This window comes from Eptatretus burgeri, chromosome 3 (assembly GCF_056783735.1).
Source record: "Eptatretus burgeri isolate ZD-2024b chromosome 3, Ebu_testis_v1, whole genome shotgun sequence".
In the NCBI taxonomy this organism is placed as follows: domain Eukaryota; kingdom Metazoa; phylum Chordata; class Myxini; order Myxiniformes; family Myxinidae; genus Eptatretus; species Eptatretus burgeri.
The window spans coordinates 15,344,667-15,365,402 of NC_140963.1; the positions used below are offsets into that span (position 1 = coordinate 15,344,667).

The 20,736-nt window shown below is 41.6% G+C and overlaps 1 protein-coding gene across 7 annotated transcripts in view; it reads right to left on the reverse strand.

The window, feature by feature from the left end:
* Nucleotides 1-20,736, reverse strand: part of LOC147029437 (diacylglycerol kinase beta-like) — a 351,555-nt gene that overhangs the window by 73,213 nt on the left and 257,606 nt on the right. For all 7 annotated transcript variants that reach the window (XM_085872493.1, XM_085872491.1, XM_085872492.1 and 4 more), the window contains 5 exons: nt 20,340-20,459; nt 19,947-20,064; nt 18,977-19,065; nt 5,596-5,712; nt 4,951-5,049 (listed from right to left, as the gene is read on the reverse strand). In XM_085872493.1, coding sequence (XP_085728619.1) covers nt 4,951-5,049; nt 5,596-5,712; nt 18,977-19,065; nt 19,947-20,064; nt 20,340-20,459 — 543 coding nt within the window. The remainder of the gene's footprint in view (nt 1-4,950; nt 5,050-5,595; nt 5,713-18,976; nt 19,066-19,946; nt 20,065-20,339; nt 20,460-20,736) is intronic.

The window sequence follows — 20,736 nt, forward strand, 5'->3', positions numbered from 1 at the left end:
AGCTCGTTTCATTTACGTATGTTGGAAGCAACCTTCATCCTTTCCACCGATCCAATATTATGTCGTCAAAAGGAATTTGTACGATCTCTGTGTCTCTTTCAGCATGAAAAGATCAAGGGAAGTACGGTAACAAATGGTGAATGGACCTTCGGGGAAACCCATCCCTCCTCTCTCTAGGATGCGGTTGCAAACGTCAATCATCGACAAACTCTGCTCCAGCCAATGGGAGCTCGAGGTGAAGATGATGAGCCGACCAATGGGCGTTCAGATTAACCGTGACGTCATTACGGTTGAACCAATCAGTGTGTACCTTATTGAGACTTGCATATAAAGCACACGCCTTCACTTTCTCCTTCGCTTGCTGCGATTTTTACCCTGAAGAGTGCAGCATGAAAAGCTTCAGTCACTATTATGTCGTGTTTGTTTGCATCCATATTGAAGTTCTGTGGTACCAAACATCTGTATATACATACATATATATATATATATATATATATATATATATATATATATATATATATACATACATAATGGGCGAAGGAGGAGAAGGAGACATGGAAGGCGGATCCAGAGGCAGTGGGAGAGGGGGGAAGGGTAGAAGTGTGGAGGTGAGAGTTGGAACTCTGAATGTTGGGACTACGACTGGCAAAGGGCGAGAGTTGGCTGATATGATTGAGAGAAGAAAGGTGGACATACTGTGTGTACAAGAGACCAAGTGGATGGGGAGTAAGGCTAGGAGCATTGGAGGTGGTTTCAAACTGTTCTACCATGGTGTGGATGGGAGGAGAAATGGTGTCGGGGTAATCCTGAAGGAGGATTATGTCAAGAGGGTATTGGAGGTGAGTAGAGTGTCGGACCGAGTGATGAGTGTGAAGTTGGACATTGAAGGGGTAATGATGAATGTCATCAGTGCATATGCCCCACATATGGGGTGTGAGATGGAATATAAAGAAGATTTCTGGAGTGAGTTAGATGAAGTGGTGGAGAGTGTATCCAAGGATGAAAGAGTGGTGATTGGAGCAGATTTCAATGGGCATGTTGGGGAAGGGAATAAAGAGGATGAGGAGGTGATGGGTCGGTACAGTCTCAACGAGAGGAATGTAGAAGGGCAAATGGTGGTAGATTTTGCAAAAAGAATGGAAATGGCAGTGGTAAATACAGATTTCAAGAAGAAGGAGGAACACAGGGTGATGTACAAGAGTGGAGGAAAGTGCACACAGGTGGATTACATCTTAAGCAGGAGATGCAACCTGAAAGAGACTAGAGACTGTTAGGTGGTGGCAGGGGAGAGTGTAGCTCGACAGCATCGATTGGTGGTCTGTAGGATGATTTTGGAGGTGAGGTTGAGGAAGAGAGTGAGGGCTGAACCAAGGACCAGATGGTGGAAGCTGAAGGAGGAAGACTGTTGCATGGAATTTAGGGAGGAGGTGAGACAGGTGTTGGATGGTGGTGAAGAGGGGTGGGATGATTGGGCAACTACAGCAGAAGTGGTGAGGGAGATAGCTTGGAAGGTACTTGGTGTGACATCTGGACAGAGGAAGGAAGATAAGGAGACTTGGTGGTGGAATGAGGAAGTACAGGAAAGTATAAGGAAGAAGGAGTTGGCAAAAAAGAAGTGGGCTAGCCAGAGAGATGAAGAAAGTAGACAGGAGTACAAGGAGTGGCGGCGCAAGGCAAAGAGAGAGGTGGCAAAGGCCAAGGAAAAGGCATATGGCGAGCTGTATGAGAAGTTGGATACAAAAGAAGGGGAAAAGGACTTATACCGATTGGGAAGACAGAGGGACCGAGCTGGGAAGGATGCGCTGCAGGTTAGGGTGATAAAGGACGCAAATGGAAATGTGCTGACAAGCGAGGAGAGTGTGTTGAGAAGGTGGATGGAGTACTTTGAGGAGCTGATGAATGAAGAAATGAGAGAGAGAGAAGGTTGGAAGAGGTGGAGATCGTGAATCAGGAAGTGGGGTGGATCAGTAAGGATGAAGTGAGGACTGCTATGAAGAGGTTGAAGAGTGGAAAGGTGGTTGGCCCAGATGGTATACCAGTGGAGGCAGGGAAGTGTTTCGGAGAGATGGCAGTGGGGTTGTTAACCAGATTGTGTAATAAAATCTTGGAAAGTGAGAGGATGCCGGAGGAGTGGAGATCAAGCGTACTGGTTCCGATTTTCAAGAACAAGGGTGATGTGCAGAGCTGTGGTAATTACAGAGGTATAAAGTTGTTAAGGCACACAATGAAGTTGTGGGAAAGAGTAGTGGAAGCTAGGTTGAGAGGAGAGGTGATTATTTGTGAGCAGCAATATGGGTTTATGCCAGGAAAGAGCACCACTGATGCGATGTTTGCTATGAGAGTGTTGAAGGAGAATTATAGGGAAGGCCAGAAAGAGTTACATTGTGTGTTTGTGGATTTAGAGAAAGCTTATGATAGGGTGCCACGAGAGGAGTTGTGGTATTGTATGAGGAAGCTGGGAGTGGTGGAGAAGTATGTGAGGATCGTGCAGGATATGGATGAGGACAGTGTGACAGCGGTGAGGTGTGCGGTAGGAATGACGGACCGGTTTAAGCTAAAAGTGGGATTGCACCAAGGATCAACTCTGAACCCTTTCCTGTTTGCAATGGTGATGGACAGGTTGACGAATGAGATCAGACTGGAGTCTCCATGGACTATGATGTTCGCGGATGACATCATGATCTGTAGGGAGAGTAGGGAGCAGGCTGAGGCGAGCCTTGAGAGGTGGAGGTATGCACTGGAGAGAAGGGGAATGATAGTCAGTAGGAATAAGACGGAGTACATGTGCGTAAATGAGAGGGAGGGTGGTGGTGTGGTGCGGTTGCAAGGAGTTGAGGTGCGGAAGGTGGATGGGTTTAAATACTTGGGATCAACTGTCCAAAGTAACGGAGAGGGTGGTAGAGAAGTGAAAAAGAGAGTGTAGGCAGGATGGAGTGGGTGGAGAAGAGTTGCAGGAGTGATTTGTGACAGAAGGGTAGATGCAAGAGTGAAGGGGAAAGTATATAAGACGGTAGTGAGACCAGCTATGTTGTATGGTTTGGAGGCGGTGGCGCTGACAAAAAGACAGGAAGCGGAGCTGGAGGTGGCAGAGTTAAAGATGCTGCGATTCTCGTTGGGAGTGACGAGGATGGACAGGATAAGGAATGAGTATATTAAAGGGACAGCGCAGGTAGGAAGGTTTGGAGACAAAGTGAGAGAGGTGAGATTGAGATGGTTTGGACATGTGCACAGGAGGGAAGCGGAGTATATCGGGAGAAGGATGCTGAAGATGGAGCCGCCTGGGAGGAGGAGAAGAGGAAGGCCTAAGAAGAGGTTCATGGATGTGGTGAGGGTGGACATGCGGGTGGTTGGAGTGTCAATGGAAGATGTGGAGGATAGAGCGAAATGGAGACGGATGATCCACTGTGGCGAGCCCTAACGGAAGCAGCCGAAAGAAGAAGAAGAAGACGAAGATATATGCTGTATATATACATATATATATACGTATACATATACATACATATACATATATATATTACAGACACACACACACACACACACACACACACACACACACACACACACACACACACACACACACACACACACACACACACACACACACACACACACACACCAAAATGGTAGTGATGAGGAGGCGGAGTGATTTGCTGCCTCCCTATCGCCTGGGACAGAAAGGACTGAGCGATACATCAAATACATCACTTTTGAAGGCTGTGAAGACCGAGCCAAAAACATCAACTTTGATACGATGTGATTCACCCTGTATCATGCCCCATTTGACATGCGTTTGGGGCGCGGCCTGGCCCTGCAGCTTGGCGGGACTTGTCTTGTTATTTGACCTTGTTATTTTGTTATTTGACCCCATGCTACCGGGAGAGAAGGCCTGAGCTTTGGCAAACTCCCTCTTACAAAGTTTCGCCTATTGAGGATGAGAGATCGAGTTTCGTGGGATTGAGGACTGCACCGAATACAATTACTTCAATGAGAGTGAGAACCGAGCTGAGGACGGGAGCGTTGGTGGGGTGGAGGGCCACGTGTGGGGTGCCCAGAGTTGCACCGATCGACTTGCGTTTGTGATGCAGCCTGGCACCCTGGTCTTGCCTTGTGGTTTTTGGGGTTTTGCCGACTCTATCCCATCAAGAAAGGATGACAATAGGAAAGAATGAGACCAAGAAGGAAGATATCGAGAAGGAACAGACCGAGACTGGGTGTACCCCAGGGGTCACGTGGATCTACATCGTCACCACTTTGGGGACAGCGATGGAAACGGAGAATGGATAAGGAGACATCTAGGTGCATGAGTTGTTGTTCCTTGCTGAGTTGAAGATGGATGCTTCAGGACCAGTGGAGGCTCCGTTGAAAGGAGCATGGATAAGACGATGGCTTGGTGCATGAGTCGTGGTTCCTTGCTGGGGTGAAGATGGATGCTTCAAGATGAGGGTAGGCTTCATTCAGTCTTAAAGACTTGCGAGTGGCGATGACGACCAATGGTGGTGGCAGGTACACACACACACACACACACACACACACACACACACACACACACACACACACACACACACACACACACACACACACACACACACACACACACACACACACACAGACACGAACCATGATTGTACATGCACAGGAATCGTGAACATTCACATCTTATACATATTATAAACACGTATTCAAACGTGAGCGCATGCGCGCGCGCGCGCGCGCACACACACACACACACACACACACACACGGACATATCAGTTTCAATTTCAAAAGTGCATTGTAAATGTTATTTTCTCACTTTATTGCGTTCTTCGAATGTGATGTGTTGTTAGCTCAAATTGTGTTCTCGATTTGTTTTTGCCACATGAAAATTATTAAAACACCGGATTTGTATGCGAGCATTTTGCAAACTTCCACGGCACTTAAAAGTGAGTGCAGTGACAAATAACTACCCACCAGCACAATGGGACAGATGGATGTAGGTGGCAGTACATGGTCTTTCACTATTCCGCAATCACATTCTGGCTTCACGTGAGCAGCACACTTATTATGAACCTGTAAAAGATGGCCTCAGCTTTTAGAGGATATGCTAATCTTACCGAAATGATACCCACAAGATTCCTACCCAATTGCTGCTGGTTTTTCCAACATTATAGTTATTGCTCAGCAGGAAATTTGATGGTGAAACATGCGAAAATCACAAAAAAGGAAATGAACAATGTCGAGGGATAATAGTGGTCATTGGTGTAACACAATGAAAAGAGAGAAGTCAATTATTTTTTTATATTGCTACTGACAATAGAGAGTAAGGTTAATAAAGAAGCATGTTATTGCATTAAGAACATTCCACGCAAAAATAATTTTGAAGGAAAAATGACGAACGAGCAGAAAGGCAAATTTTGATGCAATGAAGAATGTAATGCATTTTCAAGCTACGTTAGCCGAATGTGATGCCAAACAATATACCGTTGGAAGATGCAAGACAAAATAGATTACATGTGAGCTTGTGCAGAATTCCAAGAAAACAGCTCGTTGGCCCATGTGTGCAATGAAACTCTATAGCAAGGCATGCATTGGGTTCATCAGAAGGGAGGTACCCACCGTGCTGTGGCACCATACGCAGTGCAGGCCCGTCAAACCCTGATAACACTTGATATTTTTGTGGCAACGTGTGCAGCGTGCAGGGCAATTCCCTTCCACCCAGAAGTGCTCCATTATCTGCACGGTCAAGGCACGCGGGCATGATGAAAATGAAACCACCGAGCTTGACAGTGCATGAAGGTTAAAGATTGGCTTCCCAATGCGATTATTCGTCAAGATTCCTTGAGGGTAAATCAAAAGCATCCTCAAACAGGTAATTGCAAATGCAATAAATTGCAAGTAGGTGGGGAGACATTTCAAGGAAGAAAAAAAACAAACTATTGGATGGATTGGGTAAACTGTGGCAATGAAGGTGGACACAAACATAAGTCTTATTTGTACAAAGATTGGTTCAAACGATGAAGCAAATCGAAAGCTCTTTATAATATGCACATTTTGGGACAGACTAGCATTCCCATGTTGTACACAAAAGTCTTTCCATATAATTTCTGGAGGAAAGATGCAGAGTTGGTCTGATGGGTAGAGCAACATTTTCCTGCATTCACATTACGCTTTTGTTGATTGATACAAATAAAGGTTTATCTTGTTATACTAAAGCATGCTTATGCTATGCTAAATTATGATCTATTGCTAAAGCATGCTTTTAGTCTGCGAATCCAACATACTGTATGTCTCACCATATAACAGATTGTTCTCTCAATCGGTATTTTCTGATTGCTGTCCTTTCATAGTGGGTTTCGAGAACATTCTTCCTTTTCTTTGAATTACATTGTCTCAAGAATGCATTCCTCATCAAAAGAGCTTTTTAGTCTGCACTCGCGAAGCAAAAAGCGGGGTTAAGTGATTGGTCCCGTATGTGCGTGTCCGCATTTTGTTATTCCCTATTCTCTGGAACCGCTTTTTCGAACTGGAAGCGGACTGACATGAAATTTTCACCATAGGTGCAACTACTCAGGTAGAATGTATTAATGATAATTTTGACACCAGGAGGTCACGTAGTGTGGCAGCCAGGTTGGAAAATAGGAGAAACATTGGACCTCTGTATCTCTGAAACCACTCCATGGAAAAAAACTGAAACTTGGCACATGTGAAGTATTCCTCATGGAGAATAAGTGCAATTTTTTTATGATGTGATTGGTGTCTTCATTATGACGTCATAAATAAATACATATAACGCTACATCCGATCAGCATAAAAAATTTTTAGGCTTATCTCTATATCTATAAAACTGAGGATGTGTGTGTGTATGGTCGTTATGCATTTCCACAAACTCCAACTGATTCCATTCAAATTCGGTACGATTATGGCTTTTGGTCCAACTTAGGTCATGGGCTATAAATTTTTTCCATAACACTTCCGATATTCGAAAAAAATCGATATATCGATATCCCTTATGGGATTTTCCATTCAAATCCACTCAAGTTTAAGGCCTACGGGGGACGCAAATTTACACTTTGCCCTGGGCGCTGTTTACCTCCACTACGCCACTGCTGAAAAATCCCTGATTGCAGAACAAATCGATAATTAATTTCATTCTTGCACTTCCCACTCGACTCCCCAAATAAGCTTAAACGCAATTTCTTTTTTATTGCTCGCCCTCCCTACCTTTTCTGCTGCATACACTGCATTTGTGTATTGTGCTTGTGGTGCATGCGAGAAATTTAAGGTGTTAATTAACGTTAAGATGACGAAATCGATCCCGTGCATGCAGTTATTTAACGCTAATTAACGTTAAGATGACGAAATCGATCCAGTGCATGCAGTTCACACCGTGCACGCATGCAAGCTTTTTGTGCATGACCTCATTCCGCGTGTCCTATTGGTTGCTCAAGGTCATTGCCCTTAGCTTTACTTTTGCACCGACCACTCACGTGTGGTTTGGGATGCAACTCATTTGTCATTGGTCAGGCTTTACCGAGGAAAAACGTGTCACGTTTTCTCCTGTTCCGCTATTGTCCGGTCGCATCTTTAGTGCCGTCGACTACCGATTATCCTTTTTTCCTGTGATTGTGCTTCTGCTGTTTCCTGTTCTGACGTCGTTTTTTAAACGTTCGGAGGAACAATCCTGAGCTCGGCTGATTTTCAAAATCCCTCTAATCGTGTAGTGCACCACTATTTCTTGCCACTACCTGTCCTCGATCCTGCTCTCTTCCCACCGTCTCATACCTTACTTCCCATTTTCCGGCCTTATGTGGATCGGTTAAAAGTTGCCTCACTACCTTTAAAACTTTTCTGCCTTTCTGGCAAGCCAGGCGAATACAACATAGTTCGCCTGCGCCAAACGTTGCTTAGGGTCTTGCATCCGGATTGTTGTGTGGTCCAGCCAGACTGTTCTTCCTCTGACAGACAGCTTAACACTTCCCCTTGGCGATGGACGCACAGATCACGTTAAGAACCCGTTAAATAATGCTGCTACGTTAGGCATTTTCACCGGCTAAACCACAGAAAGCGGGTTCGACACTGCATGGTCCTTATAGCTAAAGTCGTTTGTCCTTGACCTCCAACACCATGTTAATATGCACGGCGTCCTCTTTGTTGTTGCATCAGTCGAGCGCGTCCACGCAATTCAGACCTCCGGGAGGCGTGAGAGAGGAAGGCATGAGCGGTTTAATTGTGGGGTTGTTGCACAAATCTCTTACGATAACTACTCAAAACGAATACCCACACGGTCTGCTGCTACCGTCATTTTGGGCGTTCTGCCTTACTGCAACCCGATTTGGCAGAGCTCTCAGTTCGGACGATGACTGCGATTGGTAAAAAAAACAGTCCCAGTCGTGGCCTACAGTGCCCATCCAGTAAGGGGATTTTCTGTGTTTATAATGAGACAGAGCTGCACCTGTGCAATAATTAGTTAACATGCACCCCCTATACCCACTCGCTGCTCCTGCTCTTACGTCTTCTGAGGCTGTTTGTGGTAGCAGCAGCACCGTCTTTTAGGCACAAGAAGTTGTTCCTTCTGCATAACTCCATTGGCTGATTGGGAAAGAAGGGCGGGCTTAACAGTAACAGTAACAAACCATAACTCCATCGTCTCTGTGGTTTGCCTGGTGCAAAATGGTTATTCTTTAGAAACAACCTGTCAGACACAAGCCTCCACCACCTTCCTTAAGTAGCTTTTCCTGGGTGCACTTTCACCACATCACTATTTCGCATTGCAAGGGAGATGTCTTGAGCCCTCAATTACCATCTAACATAGGCAAAAATGGCCTTTTGAGTTTTTGTTTCAGTAGATGCCTTTTAATGACTCCCCCACGGCTTTCCAAGGTGCAGCGCTACTTTGTCTTGTGTGAAAGGACTCACTGCGACTTCTAGCCAACTCCCGTTTTGCCCGGAAGTACTCGCCTAAATGCTCCTTCCATTTACGGCCCTCGTTGGACCCATACAGGTATGCATTTAACCATAAAAGAATCATAGTACGGTAGAATTTATTTCACCTTCAAATCTTTCGCTATTTCAGGTGCCCATCAAACACCCGTCCACAATCAGAATGCCCTCTCAGTTGCAAGTTTGCCAAGAGAACAATTCCGCCGTTCTGAAAACCTAACTCATCTTTTGCGTGCTACTTCCCCCTTTTATCCACCTGTCAACACATCATTTCACCCTACGTTTTCTACGGTACCATACAGGTCCGGATCGAAGAGTCTTTACGTGGTTTAGGACCGTCAATTATGAGGTAGTAAGCGTTTAACTGTTTAGCGGTGGAGCTACGCTTATTGTGGCTTTCAGCAGCTATTCAGGAAATTTGCAAAAAATCCCGAGCAACGCCGGGCTTTACTGCGAGTCTATGATAAATTCAACAGAAAAACAGAAAAAAAACAGAAAACAGAACAGGTCAACAGAAAAAAAATTACGACATCCATCAGTCATGTGATTCAGCAGCAATGTCAATAAAGAAATAAATAAAACCTTCAAAAATCTTTCCCAAAATGGCTGAACAGATCGAGGAGAAACTTTACAGATATGACTGCCTATCCATGAGGAACAGCGTTTCCCACCTATGATGACATGGATCATATGATTTGGCAGCTATATTGGATTTATGCGAAAACCTTTAAAAATCCCCTCAGGAATTGTTGGACAGATCGAGGAGGAAACTTCCCACATATTTTCCAACCTTTGGGGATACCAGTGTGTTCATGAATAATTGATAGGTCATTGATTGGCAGCCATATTGGATTGAAGGAAAATATTTTTTAAAATTCTCTCTTTTGAACTGCTGCATAAATCAATGCTAAATTTCACAATTATGATCTAATGGTGATGGGGGATATATGTTTTAAATTTCAACGTGATCATACACATGGTCTGGCAGGCAGAATTATTTAATGTTTTGAATCTGTGTTCATTTTTTTTTTTTGGAATAAGGCTCACTTGGCTGTGCCTGGATGGATTTGAGGTTAGAGGGGAAGCAGCTGAAACCCAAGTCCTATGCAGGTTCCTCCTGATGATTTCATCTTTGGTTTTTGCTTGTTCGGGTTCTTTCTGATGACAACAATGCAGGACTCTACCTATTTTGTCTTCCATTTGATTTAAATTCAATTTTGTTATTCCAAATTTGCTGCCAGAAGAGTTGGCTTGCACCAATTCCTTCTCAAGACTGTGTGGGGTAAGTATTCTATGAATATCATCCAGTTTGAAAATTAATTTGAGAGTTGAGGAAACTTTTGCTGCTGCAGGTGAGTGTGTGTGTGTGTGTGTGTGTGTGTGTGTGTGTGTGTGTGTGTGTGTGTGTGTGTGTGTGTGTGTGTGTGTGTGTGTGTGTGTGTGTGTGTGTGTGTGTACGCTTGTACATTAATCGTATAATCTATACTATAAGAGAGATGTTTGTCTGTGTGTGTGCCACCATTTTTCACAGAGATGGCTGAATGGATCTTTGTCAAACTTTCAGAAGTTCATCAGTGAGTGCCGGGGAGTGTTTTAGGCAAAAATAAAATCCCCCCCCCCACAAAAAAGTTACATTTTTCTGTTTTTTTATTTTTTATTGCTCTATCATGCCTCAGCCTTTGTAGTGATGCAAAAGATAATATCGAATGATCCCTGACCCCATTCCTTCGTGGGTGAACAGAATTAGAACAACACGAATGCCGGGTATCCTTGCTAGTTTGTAAAAATGCTTCAAATAAATCGAGTAGAGTTTAGGCAAAAGCAAATGTATGTATTATTTCAGAACAAAATGATAATAAATACAATGGGGAATAAATTAATCAGGTTGTTGATGTATCCTATGCCTGGTGTTGGCTTGATGGTTAGGGTGGTGAGCTTGGGATCCTAGGATCCTGATTTCAAACCCCCCCTTGGTTGTTGAATTAATACCAGGCGAGGCTGACTCTGCCTGTCTTCCTTCTGAGGTTGGCAAAATGAGTGTGCCAACTTGCTGGTATGCTGTGTCAGAGTGGTGACCCGTCCAGGATTGTGCCCAATAGCCAAGGAGACTGCTTAGGCAGCACCAACGCTCTGCACAGAGTATGATCTCAATGGATGGATATATCCTGTATTACGAACCAGAGAATAATGAAGTTTGTCACCCTCGAGTTCAGGAACAATTTTGTCAAATCAAGTGATAATTGTCAAGCCAGTTGGCCAAAGAAGACACCAATAAACATTTGTTTCTTAAACTCCATATCAGGATCCACTTTCATTCATTCCCACTTTTACTCCCGATATTTCATTTAAACAAGGACTGATATTAGGTTTTGCTCATGTGTATGAGGATGTATTGCATTCAGAGCTGCACAATTTCTCACTGATGGACTTGAAACACCAATTGCTTGCCAATCCCTGTACCTTATTCTAATTGTATAACTTCTTCAATGCAAACACCATTAATGGTTGAACTCTTCGGCATTCCATAGATTAATAATTCCTTTCCATTGACCCTACTAGAATGTTTTACCCTTGTAAAAGTCTGGTCTTTTTTATGTGGGCTCAAAATTTAAAACAAAACTCAGTTAAAAAAAAAAAAATATATATATATATATATATATATATATATATATATATATATATATATATATATATGTAGACACACACACACACACACACAACTTCCAACATCTTCTTTTATAGACGATTCCAAAAATGATATCTTGGATAAATCTTCAGATCACAAGATTAAATTCAACTGACAAAGAAAGATCTGGCCATTGAAATGCATTGGCCTCGTACTATTACTCACAAGTTTTCTTTGAAACCACATCAATGGTTCTCATGGACAGATATCCACTCAGTCCAATTTGCTCTGCCAAATACTTTCTCGACAAAAGAACGAACTTCTCAAAGCACACCAGCCTATTTTATGTAGTGCCAAAGAACACACATCACCCCCGTAAGCCAAACGTTATGCCAATCCCTCATTTATACTGTTAAATCACAAAGTATTAGGTGTTATGACAATCCTTTATCAGATGGTTGCTGGGTCAGACACAAAATAATGACCTGTGAATTTAATGTGGGAATACAATATGGTTAAGTGGGTATCCAGTTGCGTCAAATAGTGGCCGATTTCTTGTGACATTCACAATCAGATTTCTCCAAACATCTCGATCCTGCACTGCTTCCTGTAGCTTTGGCAGAGACAGCTTGTTTTATGTCTTTACCTCATACATGGGACATATACAAGTTCTGCCTCTTCATCTTCCTCTTCTTCCCTCATCCATACCCAGCATGGTTGACTTCTCCAGACTTTTGTTTTCTGCATGCCTGATGTGTCCAAAGTATAACAGTTTCTGTTTTACCATCAGCATTTCTAATGTGGCACAACATAAAATAGTGGTCGGATTTGTTCAATCACTGATTTGTTTGTTGCTCTTGCAGTTCATGGGATTTTTAACATTCATCTCCAAAACCACATTTCAAAACTGTCAATCTTCTTCCTTCCTTTCTTTTTCACTGTCCACGACTCGCATCCATACATTGCAACTGGAAATACCAAACAGAACATTCACCAGCCTCCCCCTTGTTTGTCCTGTCACATATTTGTCTTTCTAGATCTTTGTTAATTTTTCCTGCTCTCGCCAACACTGCTGTTCTCTCAAACACGAACAGTCGATGAATTTCTCCTCCACATTTTCCACTCATGACAATTTTAGAATATGGGAAGATAAAACTTTCCATTACTTTTACAAAAAATCTTCTCAGTTGACAATATTTTATTATTTTTAAGTTTAAATGAAAACCAACTTTTTCACTTTCCTTCACTGTCTCAGCAGTTTCATTAAGTCATTTTTACTTTCCGCCGACAGAGTGGTATCTTAAGCATACCTTAGCTTGTTGACCCATCTTCCTCCAATTCTGACTCCAACCTCTATGTCATCCAAGTTTGATTTCCCCATTATGTCCTCACTATACCAGTTGAACAAATAAAGGGAGAGAATGAACCCCAGTTTTACCGCCATCCTATCTGTCCGTTAAAAAAGAAGCTACACTAAGAACAGAGCATGGAGAGACTTCTTCTCAGACATATCATGTGCTCCCACATTCCCAATTCTCTTGACATAATCCACATCAATCCATCATTCAACACAATCGAAATCTATAAAAGCTATAATCTATAAAACAAATACACTTTCCTTTCATATTCCCTTGCTTTTTCCACGAACTACCTCAGATATTTGATTTGATCTCTTGTACCTCTTCCTTTTCTGAAACTTGCTTACTCAACGGTAATTTATTTGTTAATGAAATCAAGGCAATGGTTTGGTTATTGGAACATTCTCTTGGATCCACTTTACTTGGCAATGGTATGCAGAATGACTGATTCCACCTTTTATGGCATACAATCCTGCTCCAGATCTGTAAAAACTTTGTTTGCTTCCTCCTCAACTAACTTAAAGAATCATATTGGAATGTCATCAGCACCTTGTGCTTTTCCATTTGCCATCTCTTTGAAGGCTCTATGAACCTCACATTCTATCACTATCAGTTCTTGCTCATATTCCCTTAATTCGAAGGTTGCCATCGTATTGCTATATCTTTTAAATGGAGTTTCAGTTTCGTCCTTCCATCTTTCTTTCACCGGTATTTCTTCTGTCAAATATTTTCCTGTTCTTCTCTTAATAACCCCAATCCTATATCTAAACCTTCCTGTCATCTTTCTGATCTTTTAAAAAAGTTTATTATTTTTCTAACTCTGTTGTCACTTCCTATCTCTATGCATGCATCAAAATATTTACCTCCACCATCGAAGTTTGAAGGAGGTTGTGTTTTCACCCCTGTTTGTCTATCTGTCTGTTTGTGAGTCGGATATCTCAAAGAAGTTGGGGCCGGATTTGGATGAAACTTTGTGGATCAGTTAGGTGTACAACAAGGATGAATTGATTCCATTTTGATGAAAATCCGGATGCAGACACAATAATTTTATTTTTTTAAATTCTCCACCATTAGAAGATGTGGCCAAAAACGACATATAGCATGATATCTCAAAACGTTATGGATGGGTTATGACAAAAAAAACAAACTTATTGCATGACTTCGGTCGGTGACAAAAACAACCCGATTAGATTTGGGTTAAGGTCCGGATGCAGATCCGGCCTATCAATGGGATACAAAACAAAGTTTTCAGCTTGTCGGAGGTATGCGCTTTGCCGAGTGCCATTCTCGTTATCTTTCTTTTACCAAGGTTGTTATTGGAAGCCGGCATTTATCCGCTTAATATTCTCTCTTGATGCATCATTGGTTTCAATGTCTCTTTTTCTGCTGCAATATTTATTGCCTCTTCTTACAGCCATTTTGTCTTCTTTTTGGGTGCTTTTGGCCTCTTATTTTACAATGTCTTCAACCTCTTGCCACAATTCATCTGGTATTCTGTCAGCGAAGTCCAGGTCTGCAAAATTGCCTTTTTACCTTTCGTACTTATTAACCCAGCACACGGGAAGCAAAACGCGAGGTTAAGCAATTGGTTCACTTCTATCTGTCTGTCTGTCTGTCTGTCTGTCCACAAACATCAGCTTATGATTAAGGAACAACTTGAGTTCAGTTTAATGTTATATTATGAACACAAATCGGAACATGAATCGTTTAAACAAACCTGTAGTTTCGCAGTACTTTGGCTCTGAATTTGTCCCAATCGCACATGCGCAGAGAGGAGCAAGATAATTTTTTACTCTGTCTGCCTGTCTGGCAGTAAAACAATTGAAAATCATTCCAACCAGGAAACATATTGTTTTTAAGGATGTCAAAACAAAAGGCACGAATAAACTTATGTCACGTGTTAAATAATGCGGTATATACGACACTGCATCGATGGTGGTAAATTTCTGGAATTGTTTTTTTCTATGACCTGTAAAATCTGTATTTTATTTCAATTGAATTACATAATTGAAAACTGTAGAACGCAATTTGCCGTTTTAGAACTTTCAAGACCCTTACGTTTAACAGTACTTGGACAAAATCTTGCGACATTTTACGTTATCTCGACCAATCAAATTTGCAACTGATCGACCTTGCTTAGGTCCTTGTTTCCCAAGACTCTGCAGGGTAAAGCAATCGGTCGAGTATGTACGAATGTGTCTGCATTTTGTTATTCCCTTTTAAATTCATTTTTCTCTGCAACAATTTGTCAGATTGATCCAAAATTTTCCCCATCGGTAGAATGTTTTAATCATAATTAAGATGTCTAGGTCATGTGGTGTGGCAGCTATGTTGGAAAAAAGGAAAAACTTTGGACCTCTGTATCTCCAAAACTGCTCCATGGAAAAAAAAAATTCAAGCTTGGCAAGTGTCAAGTACTCCCCATGGAGAATAAGTGTGATTTTTTATGACGTCATAGGTGCCTTCATTATGACATCATAATTGCATACGTAGAACGCTACATCCGAACAGTATGAAAATTTTTGAGGGTCATCTTAGGATAAATTAGTCAACAGAAAAAGAATTGATGGTCAGATGGTTCAGCAGCCTTTTTTTTTTCTTTTAAACATTCAAGAATCTTCTTCACTGAACAGATCAAGGTGAAACTTTACAGGCAACCACCAATCCATGAGGAACAAAACATTCCACACCTACAATGTCATAGGTCACATGGTTTAGATGCCACATTGGATTTACCATAAAAAACTTTTTAAAATCTTCTTCTCCAGTACGGCTGGACAGATCGAGGGGAAACTGAACATACATATTCCTCAAGCCTTGGGGATACCAGTGTGTTCAAAAATAATTGATAGGTCACATGGTTTGGCAGCCATATTGGATTGAAGGACAATATTGAAAAAAATTCTCTCTCTTCAACCGTTTCATCGATTGACGTGAAACTTCACAAATATCACCTCACTCCATTGCTGCATATAGTGCAAAAAATGATGGCGTCATAGGTCATGTGGTTTGGCATCCATCTTGGACAGAAAAACACACCTTGTCTGATCAACACAAAACTTCACAAACGTGATGCACTCCCAATGAGAGGCAGAGTGTAAATTTATGATGTCAGGTCACGTGGTTCGGCAGTCATTTTGGATTGAAAATAAAAACCTTTCAAAAAAAAAAAAACATTCTCCAATAACGGCTTACCAGCTCAATCCAAAACAAGACACACATGATCTACTTGCCTTGGAGAATATAGGGTATAAATTTTAACACTTTGAACCCTGAGCTCCTTGGACTTTCGACTGCCTCACCCTGGGCTCCCTGTCGAAAACTCCGACCGCTTGGGGAAATATGGAGGTTTGAATAGCGGCTGGTAAAATGGCCGCGAGAGTAAAAAGGGTTAAAGCCATAGGTAACATGGTCTGGCAGCTATGATTTTTTGAAGAATAAACCTTTTTTAAAAACCCTTCTCCAGAACGGCTTTACAGATCGAGGGGAAACTTCACTCACAAGTTCCCTAAGCCTTGGGGATACTAGGGTGTTCACGAATAATTAATAGGTCACATGGTCTGGCAGCCACATTGGATTGAACGAAAAACTTTAAAAGATTATTTCTCTTGAACCACTTATCAACCGATGTATAGCTTCTGACCCAGTAGTGATGGGGAATATACGTTTTAAATTTCAACCTGATCGGACACATGGTCTAGAAGGCAGGATTATTTAATTTTTTGAATCTGGGTTCTTTTTGCTTTTTGGGGGGGGGGGGTTCCTTCTGATAATTCCAATGCAGTACCTATTTTATTTGGTCTTCCATTTTATTTGAATTGAATATATTTTTAATCCTATTCTGAATTCAATTGAATAAAGAGGACATAATGGGTCAGGTGTCTGATCAATGCAGGGTTACATCAAAGCGCGCGGGATGTCATCACTGCCAGCAGTTATAAAGTGGCAGTTCTAGTGTTAAGAGCATACATCGAAAACCATTCAACAGAGGAAATTGAAACTTTACCACTTGTTACATGACCATTTGATACAGTGTGTGTTACTTTGGTGACACACACCCCCTCAGAACTTACAAGGTGAATTAAACAAAGCCTAATGCAGAGAGACAATGTCACTTCTTCACGTTAGAAATTGGAATTACTGTAATCGCTTCGGCTTTTATAGTGCTTGGCTGGTGAAGTGGAGAATGATGCAATTACAAATTTGATACCAGAAGAGTTGGCTCACACCATGTCCTTCTCAAGACTGTGCGTGGTAAGTATTCTATAAATACCATCGAGTTTAAATAGGTTTTCAAGTCATATCTAGTCGGAGCTTTTGATTTTTTTCACCTTTCTCAGTTCGACTCGTAGCTTTGCCACAAGGAGTTCATGATCTGCCGCACTGTCTGCACCTTATAATTGGCATTGTGTTGGTGGCTTACACAGCACTTCTCCATCTTCTGTTAATTACCATGTAGTTAATCTTCTGTTCATCCAATTTATAGGTTGCCCATCAGGTGAGGTCGATGTTTACAGTCTGCACTTGGGTTGTTTGAATCATGTGTTTGCAGTTACGAGATCATTCTTCACACAGAACTCCAGCATTTACTCCCCTGGCTCATTTTGGACACCAAGTCTGTGCTTTCCTGCAAATCCCTGGTTGTCCTGCTTATCCAATTTTTGCATTCCAGTCTGCCATAATAATTAAAGCATCTTCCTTTGGCACCTGTTCTTCCAGTTCCTGCAACTTTTCATAAAACTCTTGCCAAACAATATGGGAAAATACACTATTATACTGGCAATACAGCTTGCAAGTTTGGCAACATTTTCACTCTTGCCTCATTCTGAAATTCATTCATTCATTCATGTGCAGCACTTGTCTCCAGGTTTGCATTATTGCTGGGGGTGGGGGGTGGGGGGGGGAAGTGTGGCAGGGGACACAGTTGTACCGCAGATAGAGTATCCTCTGTTGATTAGAGCAATAATTTGAAATATAACCAGAGTGCCAGCGAAAATGCGCCTTTTCTTCATCAAAGACATGCCTCCTCTTTGTTAAAATGATATATTTAAAGTCCATCAACAACTCTTGCTGGCAAAGAAGTCCTCTACCTCAACATCCTCCCGAGAGATGTCACACATATTGCTGCATTGCCTTCCCATCACTGATGCGTCCAGCAAAGTTTAAAGTAGGTTTGGTATTCAAACCCAAGTTAGGCAGCATAAATGTGAGTGTACACATACCTCTAAAGTCTAAGCTATCCTATCAGCCCATATTGTCAAATAAATATGGCCGATCAAACTGACATGCTTCATCATCGTCTCCTCGGCATAGAAAGAGTTGTCCATTGCTACTTCTTGTCACCATTGATCAAGACTGAACCTGATTTGTGTTTGAAGGTAGTTTGGCACACAGATGTGGGAAGATTGCACAATATGCAACTCGTGACACAAGTCATTCATTTCATTTTCTTTTAAAGATGCTCGGGGTCATCCCCTTCCATGCTTTTCTGATTGAACCATACATCAATAATTGTTTGAACTAATCCTCCTGCTTTAAAGACGTAACCAAGCCATTTTAATTTCCTGAATGAACGAAATAACCAAAATGATCGGAAATGCTTAAATGAAATGAAATTAAATGAGACCATGCAGAAGTAAAAGTCTCACACCTACTGATAACGGTATAATGCAATCAAAATCAAACACACTTGCTATTGAAGTGCCCAAAAACTGTTTAAGGATATTCAAAAACAAGCTGACAACTCTGACCATTTCATAATGACATATACACGCAGGTAAAAATAAATCCATTTTGCATTGGACTTGCAATATAATATAATATTGGTGCATCGACAAGAGGATGATGAATGGGTGCAGTGATTGTTTTGGATAACACACAGTCATGAGTTCGTGGAGCAACAGCTGAGAAAAAAGCAAGTCCTGATGAGCTGGAACCAGCCAAAAGGAACCCTGACATTTTGCTTTTGGAGCAGCACATGGCAGGAAGTGCATCTTACTTCAAATAAGGAAAGGAAAGAGAGTTCAAAATAGAACGACAGGAAATGAGCAATTATAGAAAGGAGGGAACTCACTGTGCCCGTTTTCTTTGACTTAGCATATGTGCTGATGCACGTATCTGGAGCTTTTCCCACGCATCTCTCGTGCACAGTGTACTTGCAAACTGAAATTATAACAAAGAAAACGGAAACAATAATAAAGCTGTGTTTCTTCACGGATTAACAAAACATTCCAGAGCTATATTTCCTCATTTCCTCCTTATATTCTCTTCTTTCTCTTTCCTCTCTCTCCTCTCTCTCTCTCTTCCATATACACGAGACTCAAAATTCAATGTTGTATTTGGCTACTACCGCTGGTATTCTCGGAGCTCTGTGCTGCAACTATGATCATTGTCTTTATTTATTTATTTATTTATTTCCACCAAGCTGCTGCAGAATTTTATAATTACTAAGATGACAGAATCTGTAGCATTATGGAATTACCACATGACAGAGATTAAGGTTTATATATAATAATTTATGCTCCAAGTTTCCAGTTTTAATATGCATCTGAAAGAATGTTATTCATTCAAATGTTATTGATCTCACCTTCACAAGGTTAATGTCTCTCATCAAAACTGTTTCTATAATTGCAGAGGACATATAGAAAATGGAATTATGAGATCAATTTGATGGGCACATCCTCATGGCTAAATGGTTCATTAACATTGACACATGAAGCATAAAACTGGTAAAATAAAACAAGATAAAAACTTTGGGATGCAAAAAGCTTCCCTCTCGTTTCCACATCCGTAAACTGAGATATCACCTGTAAAAACCCAACAGTTAGGTAGGTGAAGAAAATCACCTTTTTCAAACACACATTTGGTTCTTTTCACATGTAACGTTAATTTGAGTGTTTTGACCTGAGCCAAAGATGATCATCAACTATTCTTGTTAAAATTTGTCCATCCTCAAGACCCCTAGTTCCACTTTGTCCATCATTCCACGTGGTTACATAAAATTCTCATATGAGGATACAAAAGGAAAGGGAATGTGCTCTCACAAGTGCAGCAAAGGCCTTGTTTCCCAAGTCCGATAAGCAGCGTTTTACACAGGTTGCAATAAGCTGGTTTGTTGAAGTGTTTCAGGCGCCACATGTGTTTCCCATCATCTTTTACATCCTGCAGACCAGATGTACAGGGCCTTACTTTAAAAGGCAGATGCTCATCAAGATGAACCAAATACTCATGGTATTCCAATATAAACCAAAAGAAACATACACAATATTCTTTCCAAAAGCAAAAGTCTGAGGAATATGGCACTGAAATTTACTCTCGCAATGTCTGTTAGATTTGTGGCATTTCATGTAAAGTGGGCCAAAGCAGAACTACATATTTAACTTGAGAAACACCATCAGAATGTTGTGGTGATGGAACACACAACTACAGTTACTCACTGCCTCCAGTCCCAGAAGCACAAGGAGAGGAATGGTTGTCATCCCTCCCTGGATCCACTCCTGTAAGGATACTGTACCATCGTTGTCATAGTCTATCTCCTGCATCATCTCACGGAGTATCTGTGACGTGCACATAAACAAACTTCGCTCAGGCCTCAATAGATATGTAAAATACTCAGAATGTGAGGCTTCAATTTTAGATCTGGTTTTATTCAGCAGCTGGTATAATCTACAGCCAATCAAATAAAGGAACTGCTGTCATTTTGCAGTGTGCTAGAGAGGCATAATCGACTGAAAACCAATGGAAGCAAATCACAAGCAAAAACAAATGGCTGCAGTGTGTGTTTGTAAGCATCAGCACAGACAGTCCTGAGAGTCAACACTTGCACATATTCTT